At 44.1% G+C, this 15053-nt stretch overlaps 1 protein-coding gene across 2 annotated transcripts in view; it reads left to right on the forward strand.

Annotated features, from left to right (window-relative positions):
* The first annotated feature begins 7509 nt into the window (after positions 1-7509).
* Positions 7510-15053, forward strand: part of Adtrp (androgen dependent TFPI regulating protein) — a 58539-nt gene continuing 50995 nt past the window's right edge. The window contains exons 1-2 of one of the 2 annotated variants that reach the window (XM_052157479.1): positions 7510-7599; positions 7808-8055. In XM_052157479.1, the coding sequence (XP_052013439.1) occupies positions 7903-8055 (153 nt within the window). In that variant the 5' untranslated portion in view covers positions 7510-7599; positions 7808-7902. Of the gene's footprint in view, positions 7600-7807; positions 8056-15053 lie in introns of those variants that run through there. The other variant, XM_052157481.1, reaches the window with a different exon arrangement.

A 15053-nucleotide genomic window follows, 5' to 3' on the forward strand; every position in this document is an offset into this window, starting at 1 on the left:
TACATTTGTCCATAGATATTTTTACTGTAATGATTTGTTTTTGAGAAAAAAATAAAAATGTGTGCACTTATTGTACACTGCATGAAGTTCTAAAGTATGCATAAGTATAGATGGTTAAGTCAAGCTAATTAATATATGTATTACTTTACACACGTTTTGTGGTGAGACTACAGATCTTTGGGAATTTTCTTTTTATTGATTATACTTGTTCTTTGGCAATTTTGTGCATATGTACATAATACATCTTTACTCTTGATCCCCACCCTCTCCTACCTCTCTCTCACTGTTAACACATCCTTTCCCCCTCCCTCTCCCCTCCCCCCTTCAGGTCCCTTTCCCATATTTGTCTTGATTTTCATCAGGACCATCTGTGTGGCCAAGCCTGGAACTATTCATTAGCATATCATGTACCATGATCCATTAAAGCATTGTGGTATATAACTGAAGTAATGACTGCCCCTCCCCCAGGTTCATCAATAGCCAATAGTTCAGCAGGTAGGCGTGGGGCAACTGCAGCTGCTATGAGATCACGTTTGCAATGGATGTCATTCTCTGGAGAAGACAGCACTTCATATCTCTTCTCCTTATCTTCGGCTCTTACAGTCTTTCCAATTTCTCCTGCCATGTTCCCTTGCGGAACATGTGCATAATACACTGTTATTAACTGTAGTCACCATGACATACAAGTGATTTCTTCAATATTTTCTTTGGGACTGAAATTTTGTCTGGTAATAAACTCTTAACTAATTTCTACTCCTGCCTTTGTTTAATTCCCCACTAACCACCAATCCACTCAATGCTCTGATAAACGTTTAGACTCTTCATGTAAGAGAGGCCTTGCAGTATTCGTCCTATGGACCCGTGCGACTTTGTTTAACATAGTCTTATGTTATGCTAAGCCATGTTGCTAATGGCAAGATTCTTCCCTATGCAAGGTCCATGACACTTAAGTGTCCATTAAACGTAATGCGTCGTTCATGCCTTTGTTTACTACTGGACATTTAGAATGACCTCATACCACAAGTACTAAGAAGAGTATTGCAGTAACACAGGAGAGCACATGTATATTTGACATTCTAACATCATCTCCTGAGGAAGCATACCCAGTTTTGATGTTGTAGGATCATATGGTGGAGCATTTTGATTTTTAATGGAAGCTTCAAAAATCTCTAGTGGCTGGATCAATTTGGATTCCCACTCGGTATACCAGGGTTCCCTTTACTCCAAAGGATTTTATTAATCCTTTATTTTTGTTAAAAAATAACCATTGTGACATAAGTAAATTAATATCTCAATTTTGCTCTTGAATTTGGATTTATTGATGATTAGGAATGTTGAAAATCTTGTTTGTATATTTGTTGGTCATGTGTATGCTTTCTTTTGCAAAATATTTCTTCGGATCTTCTCTTTGTCTTATTTTATGTATTTTATCTTATTGAAATAAGTCATCACTATATAGTCTTGGCTGACCTGGAAGTCACTATGAAGATCTAGCCTTAAACTCTTGAGATTCACCTGCCTCTACCCACCATTCCCAGCTTCTTTACATTTTTTGAGTTGTTCATTATCTTATTTGACAGACATTTATGAAGCACTTACTAAGTGTTCAGGACTCACTAGTAAGCACTTACTATGTGCTTGGCCCTCTGATAAGCTTTAAGAATTACCAGAGCATATCTTGGAAACCCAGGAAGCAACAGGGTGTTTAACAAGTTGCGTTCTTGGTTGTTATTCCATTTTCAGAGATGCTTGGGGCTGTGGGGATACTTATCAAAGAAGAGATAAATGTTAGGGAAGAGGTGGGGACCATTTTATATGCTGGGTTCAGGGAGGAGGTCAGGGAGAAGTCCCAGAGGAGGAAGCTGCTAGGCTGTACTTCAGAGTATGATTCTGAGATAGCCAGTCAGACTTCAGGGAAAGGGGTCCTAGGAATGAGGAATGAGGGTACGTGTAACCTCCGTGGGAAGTTCTGTTTATTTGTTGTTCTTAGAGGAGCATTGTGTGACATCAAAAGATGAGGCTGGGGGGAAAGTACCAAAAGCAGGTAATAGTGGGGCAGCTCACTAGAGCTTGTGAACACAGATAGTGTGTCATTACGGATTTTCCTACAGCAAAGGAATGCACATCAAGAATGACTGTGGTGGCTGAGCTGGGCTGGTACACACCTTTAATCCCATCACTTGAGAGGCAGAGACAGATGGATCTTTGAGTTCGAGGCCAGCATGGTCTATAGATCGATCGGGTCCTAGGACAGCCAGGGCTCCACAGAGGGAAACCCTGTGTGGGGCTGGGGGCATGCAGATGACTATGGCATTGCAGAAAGAATCACACTCCTTGACCTTGAAAAGAATAGAGCTGAGGAAGGAAAATCAGTGAAGAGACAGTTGTTCTCGCCAGCGAGAGATGAAGTCCTAGACTAGACCAGGGAAGGGTGGACAGAGAGGGACTGCTTGAAGCCCAATTTAGGAGGCTAACTGGCCGGTTTTCTTCCTGTTCACTCTGCCTCTGCTTTCAAGAGTATACACTTCCTGATAGCAGGGATTGGATTTTATTTCTAAAGAAACTGTTGGATGAAGAGCTTCAAGTGGTCAATGCCTGCATACAGTTGGAAGATTAATCTCCTCCTGAGAGCCATTCCCATATAGGTTGACCAATCCCAATGGGTCACCCCTGGACACATGGAGAGACAAGCAAAGCTAAATGGACCCAGTAGGTCTTACGTGTAACAATGATAACTTTTTAAAAGATGACGAGTTTGGGAAGGGAGACACTAGAGGAGCCTGGGCTGGAGGGGTTAGGGTGATAGAGATGCAGTGTTATGTGTGGAGTTTTCAAAAAATTATAAAACAAACAAAGAAATGTCCATGGCTTAGTTAGTTCCTGGCAAATAGTTGTTTGATATGCAGTTATTCAACACCAATATGAATTTAAAAAGCTAAAAGCTCACACCCCGTGTCCCAAGAGCCCAGAGCTATGAGAGGCACTTTTGTGAATCAAGTTGTCTATGCAATATTTAAAGCATGAAACTTGTGTGTGTGTGTCTCATTATTGCCTCTTAAAATTAAATTCCTGCCCTGTTTTTAAAAATAAATTTTAATTCTCTCCTTTCTCCTTTATATAAAACATAGCTTCTAATTCTTGAAGAAAGGGGGCATGCAGGCAAAGAATAGTCTAGGCCTGTGTTAGATCAAAACTGGTAGCTAAGTTTTGATCCTGGACATGGGGGATGGGAGCTAGTTATCAGAGCTCTTGCCCAGCAGCACGAAGTCCTAGGTTTGATCCCCAACACTGAACAAGACCAGGAGTGGCAGCCCATAATTCCAAAACTTGGGAGGTTGAGACCGGCGGATCAGAAGTCCAGATGGTCAAAGTCAACCTGGGGATGACTCAGTTGGTCAAGTGCTTGCTCAAAAAGCACAGGGACTGGATGGAGCTCAGCCCCTAGCACCCAATTACAAATAGGTATGGTGGGACATGCCTGTGATGCTAGAAGTGGGGGTATGGATAGAAGGTCTCAAACCTGAGACAGTTAACTGCGGTGCTTATTACCATATCTGATGCTGTCTCTCAGGTCCTCCAACATTCCTCAACACGTTATAGGGTCTTCCTGGATTAGAATACCCCATATCCTACCTTAAATTTCTCTAGCCCAGAGACTGGGCTGCTCTCCACCACCACCCCAACCCCAGCTCTTCCCTGCATAACCCAGACATTTTGGCCACCAGCCCTTATTGGCCTCCTTGCCTTTTGGTGGCTGCTCTTGGTTGTCATTCTCCTAGTCTCTTGGCTCCTAGCTATCCTCTCTTTCCTCACCCCCACTCCCCAATGTGTTTCCTCACATGGCCTGGTTCAGTCTCACTCTGGACTTCCCCCAATGCCTTTGCCTCTGTTCTCTGTTATACCTATAATAGAAACCTCAACCCCTTGGGAGCAGTCGTGTTCTTTATTTCTTTTTTTTCCCCTCATTCAATGGAGACAAGAGGACTCTGGGGGTTCACTGACTACCCAGTCTAGCCTAATAGATGTTTTCCAGGCCAAATGAGAGACATTGACTCAAATCAGGTAGCTATGTTTCTAGAGCAGTGGTTCTCAACCGTCCTAATGCTGTGATTTTTTTAATACAGTTCCTTAAGTTGTAGTGACCTCCAACCATAAAATTATTTTTATTGCTACTTCATAACTATAATTTTGCTGCTGTTATGAATCATAAGGTAAATATCTGATAAGAGGATACTTGATATATGACACTTGGAAAGGGCTCTTTGATTCCTCCCAAAGGGGTCATTGAGAACCACTGCTCTAAAGAATGGCATTTAAGATTGTCCACTGGTCTCCAACACACATATGTACAAATGGAAATACCCTGTATATACAAGTGTACCTCCCCATAAAATACATTTAAAAAGTTCACCATCATCCTTAACCACATATAGAGCTCCAGGCCAACCTCAGAAATAAAACAAACAACAACAACAACAACAATGCTCAAACATATCACCAACAACAAAAGTGGCAAAATCTCCACTTGATGTCATTGCTGGGGACAGATATCAAATGAAAGTAGGTCTGATCATTCATCCAGAGATATCCATTGTTGAGGTCTGTTGCTGTGTATTGCAATTCTAAATACTGGTCATGCTTGCCTTAGGGAGATCCTCACATACACCAAACGATGCCATGTAACTTTGCCCCACAAATTATCCCTGATTGGTCAATGTCCTGTTCAGTTTCTATTCCTGCACAAACATCATGACCAAGAAGCAAGTTGGGGAGGAAAGGGTTTATTCAGCTTACAGTTCCACATTGCTGTTCATCACCAAAGGAAGTCAGGACTGGAACTCACACAGGGTAGGAACTTGGAGGCAGGAGCTGATGCAAAGGCCATGGATGGGTCCTGCTTACTGGATTGTTTTTCCTGGCTTGCTCAGCTTGCCTTCTTGTAGAACCCAGAACTACCAGCCCAGGGAAGGCACCACCCACAATGAACCCTCCCCCACCAATCACTGATTAAGAAAATGCCTTACAGCTGGATCTCATGGAGGCATTTCCTCAAGGGAGGCTTCTTTTTCTGTGATAACTCCAGCTGTGTCAAGTTGGCACACAAAACCAGCTAGAACAGTCAATAAAGATGCCTACAGCCTCTAGTTGGGCAGAAGAGAGATAGGCAGGGTTTCAGTTCCCAGACTTGGGAGTCTGAAGCAGGACCACAGAGGGAGAGGAAAATGGACAGAAAAGAAGACACCATGGGATAAGGGATCATGAGAAGCGGCCACGAGGACTGGTCAGTCAGTCTGAGTAAAACCCACTCAGGCAGAACGTGGCAAATCATTTTTTGGGGTGCTACCTTGATAGGAAGTAGATACTAATAGCTTAAAGGGTAGATGCCTGCCCAGCTCTAGTGCCAATTAAGGCTTATTACAAATATAAAAGTTTTATGTATTTTATCTGGGAATAAAATTATCTAAAGTGGGGTAGAAACCTTAATTAATATTAAATATTTATCACAATGATACATTGTGATGCAGATGTGATTATCATGTAGATTTCATTTTGGTGACAGTTTTGATCCAAGTTTTATTAGAAAATGCAAAAATGTAGTTTAGAAGTTAACATCATTTTTATATACATAAAATATTCACTTCTATTTATTTCAATGCTGACAACTACTGGGATTCCCAAAACAATTATTAAATACAGTACACATCTAAATATGTCAACATTTATGGGAGGTCCCATCAACAAAAGCTTAGCTACGAATGGTCCATCTTTAGGTCTGAACACACCCCAGAGATTCAAGATTCAAGCTTTTATATTTTCCTCCTTTCCTACCTTTGTTTTTTTGGAGGGCAAGGAGAGAAGGAAGATTGGTTTTTCCAGACTATATTTCTGTATAGCCCTGGCTATCCTGGAACTCACTCTGTAGATAAGGCTGGCCTTGAACTTAGAGATCAGTCTGTCTCTGCCTCCTAAGTGCTGAAAAAAGGCATGTATCACGACTGCCAAAGGCTTCCCACCTTTCTCTTAATGTTTACCCAACCCTGGTCTTATGCTAGAGATTGGGAGAATTTTCTCATAAGAATATAAAAGGCCCGTGGGGGAGAGGTAGTGTGGAAAAGGGAGCCAGCAGAACAGAAATCAAGGGTTTCCCTGGGCCCTTGAGATCCACCAGTAACCAGTGTGGGTCACTCTGCCTTCTCACTGTTTCCTGAGCACACCCTTTTATCCCTAAGGTCATGTCAAGTCATTTTTAAAGACTTCGGAGAACCAACATTGGTCACGCGCTCAGAGCCATGCTTAGCTGGCAGTATTAGAGAAGCAGGAGATGCCATCATTATTTGCAGTTTTAGCCTCAGCCATGAAGTCTGCAGAGCATTGCCCCCATGTCCTAGATTGCTCTCTCCATGGTGAATGGTTTTCTGTTTTAAATGTTCGTGCCTTTGCCAAGTTCATAGGCTGAGATCCTGACTCTTCAAGTTGATATCAGTCATAGGCGTGGCTATAGACAAGTCCTGAGGACATTAAAACACAGCCTTCTCAGATAGGATTTGGGCCCCAAAGGTACCCAAAGGATCTGTTCTGTCTCTTTCCCATGAGAGGTCATGGTGAGAGGATTATCTGTGTTAAACAGAAAAGGAACCCTTACAGACACCAGACTTGCCAGCATCTTGGACTTATAATGGTATAAATAGAGGATAAATAAAAGTTGTGTATAAGTCTACAACTTTGCAATATTTTGTTATAGTGTTTCCTGCAGACTAGGAAGTGGTTACCCTGCAGACTTGCTGGCCACTGTCCTCCTGCGTATGGGTTTGAATGTTTGATCCAGTTGACTTTTCAGAGGGAGATGAGCCTGTTCTGGATTAATTTGGGCTCTGATAGCTCCTTATGGTTCTTTTTCTCAGTTCTTATAAGCCCTGGGGAAGTCATGAATAATATCAACTGCAGACTTCCCTAATGGCGCCAGGGGCATTTCTCAAGGAATTTGCTCAACCCTCCAAGTGAGTTGCCCAGGGAAACAAGCCAGTGATGTCACAAGGCATGCCACTTGCAATTCTCCTTAAGTCCCCTTCTGCACAGGTGGAGGTAGGGCCCTGTCCTTTTCTCTCCTAATCCAATTCTGTCTTGTACTCCCCAGGGCAGTACAGAGGCCCTTGCTACCCCAGACACACACACACACACACACACACACACACACACACACAACCAGCCTCGTCTACACTCAGGATATGCTGACTTCCCATGACTCTCTCCCTGAACGTCTTCCCTCTGGGCACAAATGCTGTGCTGAAGGAATGTCTGGACATCTTTAGTTCTTCTGTAGCGTAAAGGTGTGGGGGTGAGATCGGGACTCCCTTGAATCGGTTCCTAGAGGATCAAAGGCTTTACTCAAGCCTGACAAGGACTCAGAGATTTCACAAGTAGAAGGGCTACACCCTATTTCCTTATCTCTCCTCGGGCTATAAACACAGCCAAGTCTGTACTTCCTGGTTTTAAAGGAACCGCCTCTTATTTGCTGGGACACTGTTGCTACCTCTTGACCTTTCGTCCAAATGAAAAGAGCAGCAGCCCGACCTTTTACCAAGATGGCATTTGTAACAGGTTATTTATCAGGCTATGTCCTCTGTTCAAAGTTCAACTCCTTTGCTTCCCTCAAAGTCCTGTTTTGAAATGGGTGCAAACGGGCGGGTTATCTAAACACGTCTATCGCAGAAATTTCCTCCTGCACGTTTAAGGAAAGGTGCCTAAGAGAGATGCGAAGTCCAGCCTGTGCTGAACCGCTCATTCCCAGAGGGCTTTGTTTCTACAGCTTCCCAGCCAGGAGAGAGTGCAGCTGTGCCACGCAGGACACAGCGCAGCGTGAAAGCAGAGTAGACACACGCGTCCCTCCAGTCCACGGAAGCCATGACGAAAACAAGCACTTGCGTGTACCACTTCCTTGTTCTGAACTGGTACATTTTCCTCAATTATTACATCCCACATATTGGAAAGGATGAAGAGAAGCTAAAAGAATTCCATGACGGTGGTCGATCCAAGTACTTGACGCTTCTTAATCTGGTAAGTCGGTTTATCCATGTCTGGAACCTCGTTCTCATCAGTAATGTGAGAGTTTTTCCACGCACCACTTTACGAAGCACAACCCCCCTATATATCTTTCTTCTTCATGGTTGGTGAGTTTTGGGCTTCTCCTGTTAATCAGTAATTTGTTCTAAGGAGCTAAGTTTGAAACCTCTCTGTAACTACTGGGGTGTCTGTTAAATGCTTTTTACAAAGACTCTTGGAGCCCAACGTGGGGGGGTGGGGTGGGGGAGGGAACACAGGCTTGAGTACAAAACACAGGAGAGATTTTTTTTTGAACTTTGCTTGGGAAAGTCTGAGAAAAGAAGGCAGAGTGTCACATGTTGAGTAGGAAGTGTGACTTCCAATGGAGGAGTAATGTCATTTGACAGCACACACGGACTCACAGATTTATCTGAGAAAAGCAAACACATTTTGCCACCTTCTTCTCCCACTACAATTTTTTATAGGCTCAGGTTCCATCTTAAAGGAGAGATCACCCAAGCCAACAGCCAAGACACAGTTTAACTGTTATAACCAAACCAAAGTTAAAACCCAACTTACAGTGTAATCTGCTCTTGTCTTCCTAACCTGGCTGACCATGTGCTCATGGACAAAGTCTGATTGAGTTGAAGAAAACCGCCTTGTAAGAAGTAGTTTAGGAATACAATTTTAAAGTTAAAAATTAAAAATGGAGCATCCTTCAGACGTGAGAATTGACACTTGAATTTTTGTTGTTGTTGCTAAAATACACAGTTCTGCTGGGTGGTGGCAGGGCAGGCCTTCAACCCCTACAGAGGCAGAAGCAGAGGCAGGCAGATCATTTGAGTTTGAGGCCAGCCTAGTCTCTACAGAGTGAGTTCCAGGACAGGCAGAGTTATACATAGAAACCCTGTCTCACAAAACCAAAATAAGCAAGCAAACAAATTAATTAATTAATATAAATAAATTAAAAGTAAAATAAATACAGTTATAAAATCTGATTTTAACCTGCAATTTTTTTTTTCTGTTTTAATTTTAGTTTTGCTTTATGGGCATGAGAGTTTTTCTTGCATCGCCTCTGTGCATCCATGTGTACCACATGTATATGTGTGGGGCCTGTAGAGGCCAGAAGGGGGGATACTAGAGTTATAGGTGAGCCTGTCATGTGGGGGCTGGGAACTGACCCTGAGTTCTATGAGAAGCTGCAGTGGTATCCTTAAGTGCTGCGCTGTTTATCTCTCTAGCTGGGAGCAGAATATGCTAATACCTCAGAATCTTCAGAATCGAAATCCTCATTTGTGACCAGAGCAGAAACATGGTCAGAAAGGATGGTGGGTGATGACATGTGGTCGGGGTGGAAATGATGAGCTCAGGTTGAAGGGCCCCTCGAGGCCCTGTTTCCCTTCCCTCTGGCCTTGCATTCCCATTCCCCTCTGGGTATTAGCCTGAAGATTTTTAAGCTCTGGACACCCGCTCCCTTGTGCCAGAAAGTGTCAAGGTGGCTGTTCGTTTCAGTCTTGAGATTTTTATGAGGGAAAAAGGTGAATCATTCGAAAAGAAAACAAAGACTGATTTTGTAGAATTCTAAGAGCACTACACGTATCTCTGTTGGGTAAAGTGTGTGTGTGTTGGGGGGTAACTTTAATCCACTAATCAACGGTAGACTCCTGTGTGGACATTCTATCTCCCACAACTGTGGAGCAGGACAGACTTATCTATCACACAGCTCCATAAGCTACCTCCCTGGCCTCTGCTGGCCTCCAATGCCATTTCCTCTAATTTTCTGTCTCCTGGCATATCCTAGTTTGGTGTCTTCAAAAAAAAAAAAAAAGGTAACACCTCTATTTATTTTGTGTGTGTGTTTGTATGTATGTATGCATGCATGCATGCATGTGTGTATGTATGTATGTATGTTTTGGGGTCATGTGCACCACAATTCATGGGTCCAGGTCAAAGAACAGCTCTCCGGAGTCAACACTTAGTTAGATTCCACCATTCGGGTCCTGAGGCTTGCACTCAGGAAGTCAGGCTGACCTTCTACCTAATGAACATCTCCTGAGCCCAAATCATAGTCTACTTTAATCCCATTTCCTAACTTCCTAGTGAATTAGCCACCAAATCAAATCCCATTGGTTGTCCCTTCTGTTGGACACACCTCTCCCTCCCCAAACATACTGCTGGTTCCTTCCAAACTCTGCATCAGAGGACTACCACCTTAGCTCTGCCCTATCCTTTCCTACACAGAGTATCTGCCCCTCCAATACTCAGATTCCAGATTAATCTTCCAGAGCTCTCTTTATTTTTTTCTTGAATCCTTCAAACATTGCTGCCTCTTTGGTGGGGGTAAAAAAAAAATACAAGAAAAATAAAAACATACAACAAAACCAACCAACCAACAAACAAACAAACAAAAAAACCAAAACACCCAAACTCAACCCTCAGGTCCCTTTTTTTTTCCTTAGGAAAACTAGTGTCCCTGTGAGAAAGTCTGTCTCTAGTTTTATCTGCAGGCTTCGTTCCTCATTTCTCTGCCCATATCCCCTAAGGCCTGTTTGTGTTTGTTCAACACTTTGCTTCCTTCTTGGCTTCTGTAGACCACCTGGGATCCAGTGTACAAAGCTGTTTTCTCTTCCTGCCCCTCCCTTTTATGTAAATGTATAAAGCGTTTGAACTCTTCAGTAGTTCAAAACCAGTCCTGCCTCCCACTCTCTTACCTACACGCCCCACTTAACTGTTCTCTGCTGTGTTCACAGACTAGAGGCGCTACTCACTGTAATCTGCTGGAGGTGTGGCTAAGTTGAATAATATCTCCTCTGGCTGCTTCTGGCCCCTGCTTGTGAGCAAAGGAGACCTTACCTGTCATAATTTCCTTCCTATGCAGAGTATTCCCCCATCTTTTTTTCTTTTTTTCTTTCTTTTTTTTTTTTTTTTTTTTTTTTTTTTTTTTGGTTTTTCGAGACAGGGTTTCTCTGTATAGCCCTGGCTGACCTGGAACTCACTCTGTAGACCAGGCTGGCCTCGACCTCAGAAATCTGCCTGCTTCTGCCTCCCAAGTGCTGGGATTAAAGGCGTGTGCCAGCACTGCCCAGCTCCCCATCTGACAAAGATGGGTTTAGTATATTTTAGGGAACCCAACCAAGGATAGTTTTTGAATAGCTTGATTAATATAGTTGAGCCTCAAAATCTCTACCTCATGAGGTCTTACATGTTCACCTGTGGCTATTCGTTGCTAACTGACTTATATGTTAATGGAATAGAATGATCAGGTTGTAGCGCTCCTAACTTTCCCTAGCAATGATGTTTATTTGCTTGAACCTGGTGAAGTCAGCATCCACCTCAAGTTAGCAAGAACTGTACATTTTACTATATTGTATTTTATATGTTAGTTTCGGCCTTACTTTTACAGTAGTTTTGCCTGTATGTTTGTATGTGTACCATGTGTATGCAGGGCCTGCGGAGACTAGAAGAGGTTGTTAGATCTTTTTGTACTCAAATAATAGGCAGTTTTGTACCATCTTGTAGTCTCTGGGACCCGAACCTGAGTCCTCTATAAGAACAGCAAATGTTCTCTAACAACTAAGACATCTCTGTAATCCATCAACGTAACAGGGATTATATTCCCTCCTCCTTTTATTTTATTTTTATTTTTAATCAAATATAACTTTTAATGCCTTTGTAATATTCCCTGCTAGTCATGCTAACCTTCTATGTGTTTTTTTCATGTGCGCATACAAACAAAAAATGGGCGTCATGGAATTTTCGTACGGATTTTGATTCTATTGATTACCACCTACACTTCCTTCCTCTGTCTTCCTATCCCACCTGCTTGTCCCCAGTAGTCCCCGACCTCCTTGCATGTCCCAGGAATCATTTGACTTTTTTTCTTTCTCACCACGACTTCTTTCCTCCCATTTCTAGTTTCATGACCTAGAGGCTCCTCATAGAAACGGTACCATCTAGAACCTACATATGACGGAAAATGTGGCTTTTATCTTTCTGAGTCTGATGTTCCTTTCCTCTCAGACATCCTTAATTTCTAATCTGCTGAGCGCACGTCTGTGTCCCGGTTGAAGAGCAAAGCCTGTCTTATTACAAGTCAGCTTTCAGAGCTTCGTGCCTTTTTCCTCCTGACACCGCCCCCAGGAAGTCCCAGAAGAAGCCATGGAAGCTGTCAGAGGGTTGGTGGCTGGTAGAGAGCTGCTAGCTAAGAAGAGAAAGGCAAGGGGACAAGAAAGTCCTTGTCTCTCAACAAGACAGAGGTAGCCCCAGGGAGAGGGAGTGTGCTCTGGTGGCTGTGTCTGCTGTAAGGTTCCTCTGTCCTGTTGGTTACACTGTGGCCCAGGGCTAAGGACTTTACTCTGTTCATTCTCACATTCATTAAGTGGAAACACAAATAGAAGCTAGCAGCATGGCCATAAACAATCTGTTGGTATTCTGTCGAAACTGCGCCCCTGTAGTTACCTGGAAACAGTCAGGTATATTTCTCCCCACAGTTACCTGGCAACAGTCAGGTGGGCCTGGCCCACTGTAAGAGGGACTGCTTGCCCCTCCCTTCTCTCCTGTCATCTGTTCTCTTACCCTCTTGCCTCTTGCCCCCTTGCTCCCTCTCTCTCCCCATTCCCTTCCCCTCTCTCCATGTGGTCATGGCCGACCTCTACTTCTCTATTCTCTCTCTCTTTCTCTCCCTCTGCCTTTCTCTGCCTCTACTACCCTCTTACCCCCTTCCCGTTCCCTGAATAAACTCTATTCTATGCTATACCGTCGTGTGGCTGGTCCCTCAGGAGGGGAAGGGATCCCTCGGTATGGGCCCGCTGAGACACCCCCTTCCCCCACATCTCACCACACACCCCATAGAACATACCTTAATATCTATTTCTCTTTTTATGATCACAACACTACCAACATGGTGTAAGCAGAAAAGGAGGGAAGATGGAAGGGAGGCGGGGAACTTGGAGTCATCTTGTGTTTGACAGAGATGGATAGTGAGGGACATAGTGCCTTTAGTGGAACACAGGTCTCCTTGATAAGTTCCTAGTGGGTGATCTGGATGAGACTCAACCAGGTCATACTTTGGACAAACATTCTACCTACACAGCTCCAGTGTGTACCTCTCCGCATTACACTCTCTGTTAGGAACGGATGTCTACTGAGACTCCCCTCTTTCTGCTGTAGCTGCTGGGGTGACATCCTTGATACCGGGGCTTTGGGGTGGGGGTATAGCTTCAGGTGCGAGCTGAGAGTGATGAGTTCTACCACGTGAGGAAGCCTAGCAGCGGAGGATGGCAATTGCACTATGCACAATTATAGTCCACTTGTGCTAGCTCAGAGCACATAGTGCCCAGTCTTTCACAAATGTGCTTCCTGCATTCCTTCACTCCCTTTCCATCCAAGAACTGTCCCTGGCCCTACAGGACACCTACTAGTGAAGATGGGGAGCCTTCGGCCACTTCTTGATGTGCACAGTCATTGGGTTTGCTCGGATTTCCCATTTTTCGGAGCCTCTAGGTGAGTCTCTTAGAGTCGATCCCTTTCCAGGCCGTATCTCTTTCTCCAGCAGACATGGGCCTTTCCTTTGCTCTCCTCTCGTAAAGCTTTCCAAACCTCATGATCCTCAAGTTCTCAGGATGACAACAACGTGATGTCATTACATATGTCCCCAGAGAGGATGATTCATGGCTAGAGAAAAAGTAGTCCTCCCTGCCTGTTGGCACAAACTCCCAAGGCAGCCTACAAACAGTAGAAAGGCAGGGTTCTATTTATATTACAGTTCCTGCTCTGGTACCTAGAGGGAAACCCTCGATTCCCATCACCAAGTTTAGATCTTAATCTGCAAAGCTCTTTAGCTTTACAGGGTCCAAAAGGCAGAAGATTGATGATGCTCACAAAGATGCTTATGACTCTTGACCAACTCAGCTCTCAGGAAGCTGGACGGATTACAGATGCTAGCACAGAAGGAAGGGACGTCCGCAGCACCCAGATAAAGCAGCTAGAACCTATTGAGTAGGCAGGATGGGTAGCATTTTTGTGCGTTCTTTAAACCCAGTGGGGGAGATCTGTGCTGAGAAGCCAGGCTTCTGGAGCTAAAGCACTGGCTGTCTACTTACTTCCTGTGTGGTTCTAAGAGAGTTACCTCCCTTTGCCACTTCTCGGTTTGTTCCTGTGCAGCGCTGAGGAAAACATATCCTCCCACCTCACAGAGCTCCCAGATGGTGTGTGGGCCTCCAGTGGGTCCCAGGTGATCTCTCCTCCCAGAAGAGCACCCTCCGCAGAAGGAAGCTGCCTCCACTAGGGTTTATCTCCCTTCCCTGGAGCTGGCAAAGGGCCATTTCAGGGAATCTCTGCAGGGCTACTCTATCCATCTATAGCATCTGCTCTGCCCCCAATCCTTCTCTCTCCCTGTCATAGATATTTCAAGGGTAGTATCCTCAATGAATCCCCTACAGGCACATCTCAGAACCACACAAGTTTTCACTCATGCAGGCTTTTATCCTACCAATAAAAACTTATAGAAAATGCCCCCTCCTTTTCCTCCTCTTCCTCCTTCTTCTCTTCCTTTCTGCCCCCCCCCCCCCCTTTTCCTTATTCCTGGTAAAGGCAAACTGACCAGAGCCTTCCCCAGCCTGTGTGCCTCAGGGGCACTCCAAGGACATTGGCTGAATTGGTAAACAGTACTTACTTCTAACTGGGAGGAGCTGCTTGCCAGGAAACTCCACCCTGCAGGTTGCTCTGCCCCAGGAAATCCTACTGCTATCTGGAAGGCTTTGTTTGCAGCTACACAGCCTTGGCCAAGGCTTCCTCCACTTGTAACCAACACATCTCACAACTCTCGCTCTTCCTATTGTTCTCATTATCCCAAATTGTGTTCTTTATGTTATTTGACCTCCTGGTTTTGTTTAACTCCCTTGTTTATCTCTGGGAGTTTTGTTGTTGTTGTTGTTGTTGTTTTTATTGATCTTTTTTGTTTAATTTGTTTGAGAATGTCATATATGAGCACTATACCTAACTTAACCACTCCT

The sequence above is a fragment of the Apodemus sylvaticus genome, chromosome 14, assembly GCF_947179515.1.
Source record: "Apodemus sylvaticus chromosome 14, mApoSyl1.1, whole genome shotgun sequence".
Taxonomy (NCBI): domain Eukaryota; kingdom Metazoa; phylum Chordata; class Mammalia; order Rodentia; family Muridae; genus Apodemus; species Apodemus sylvaticus.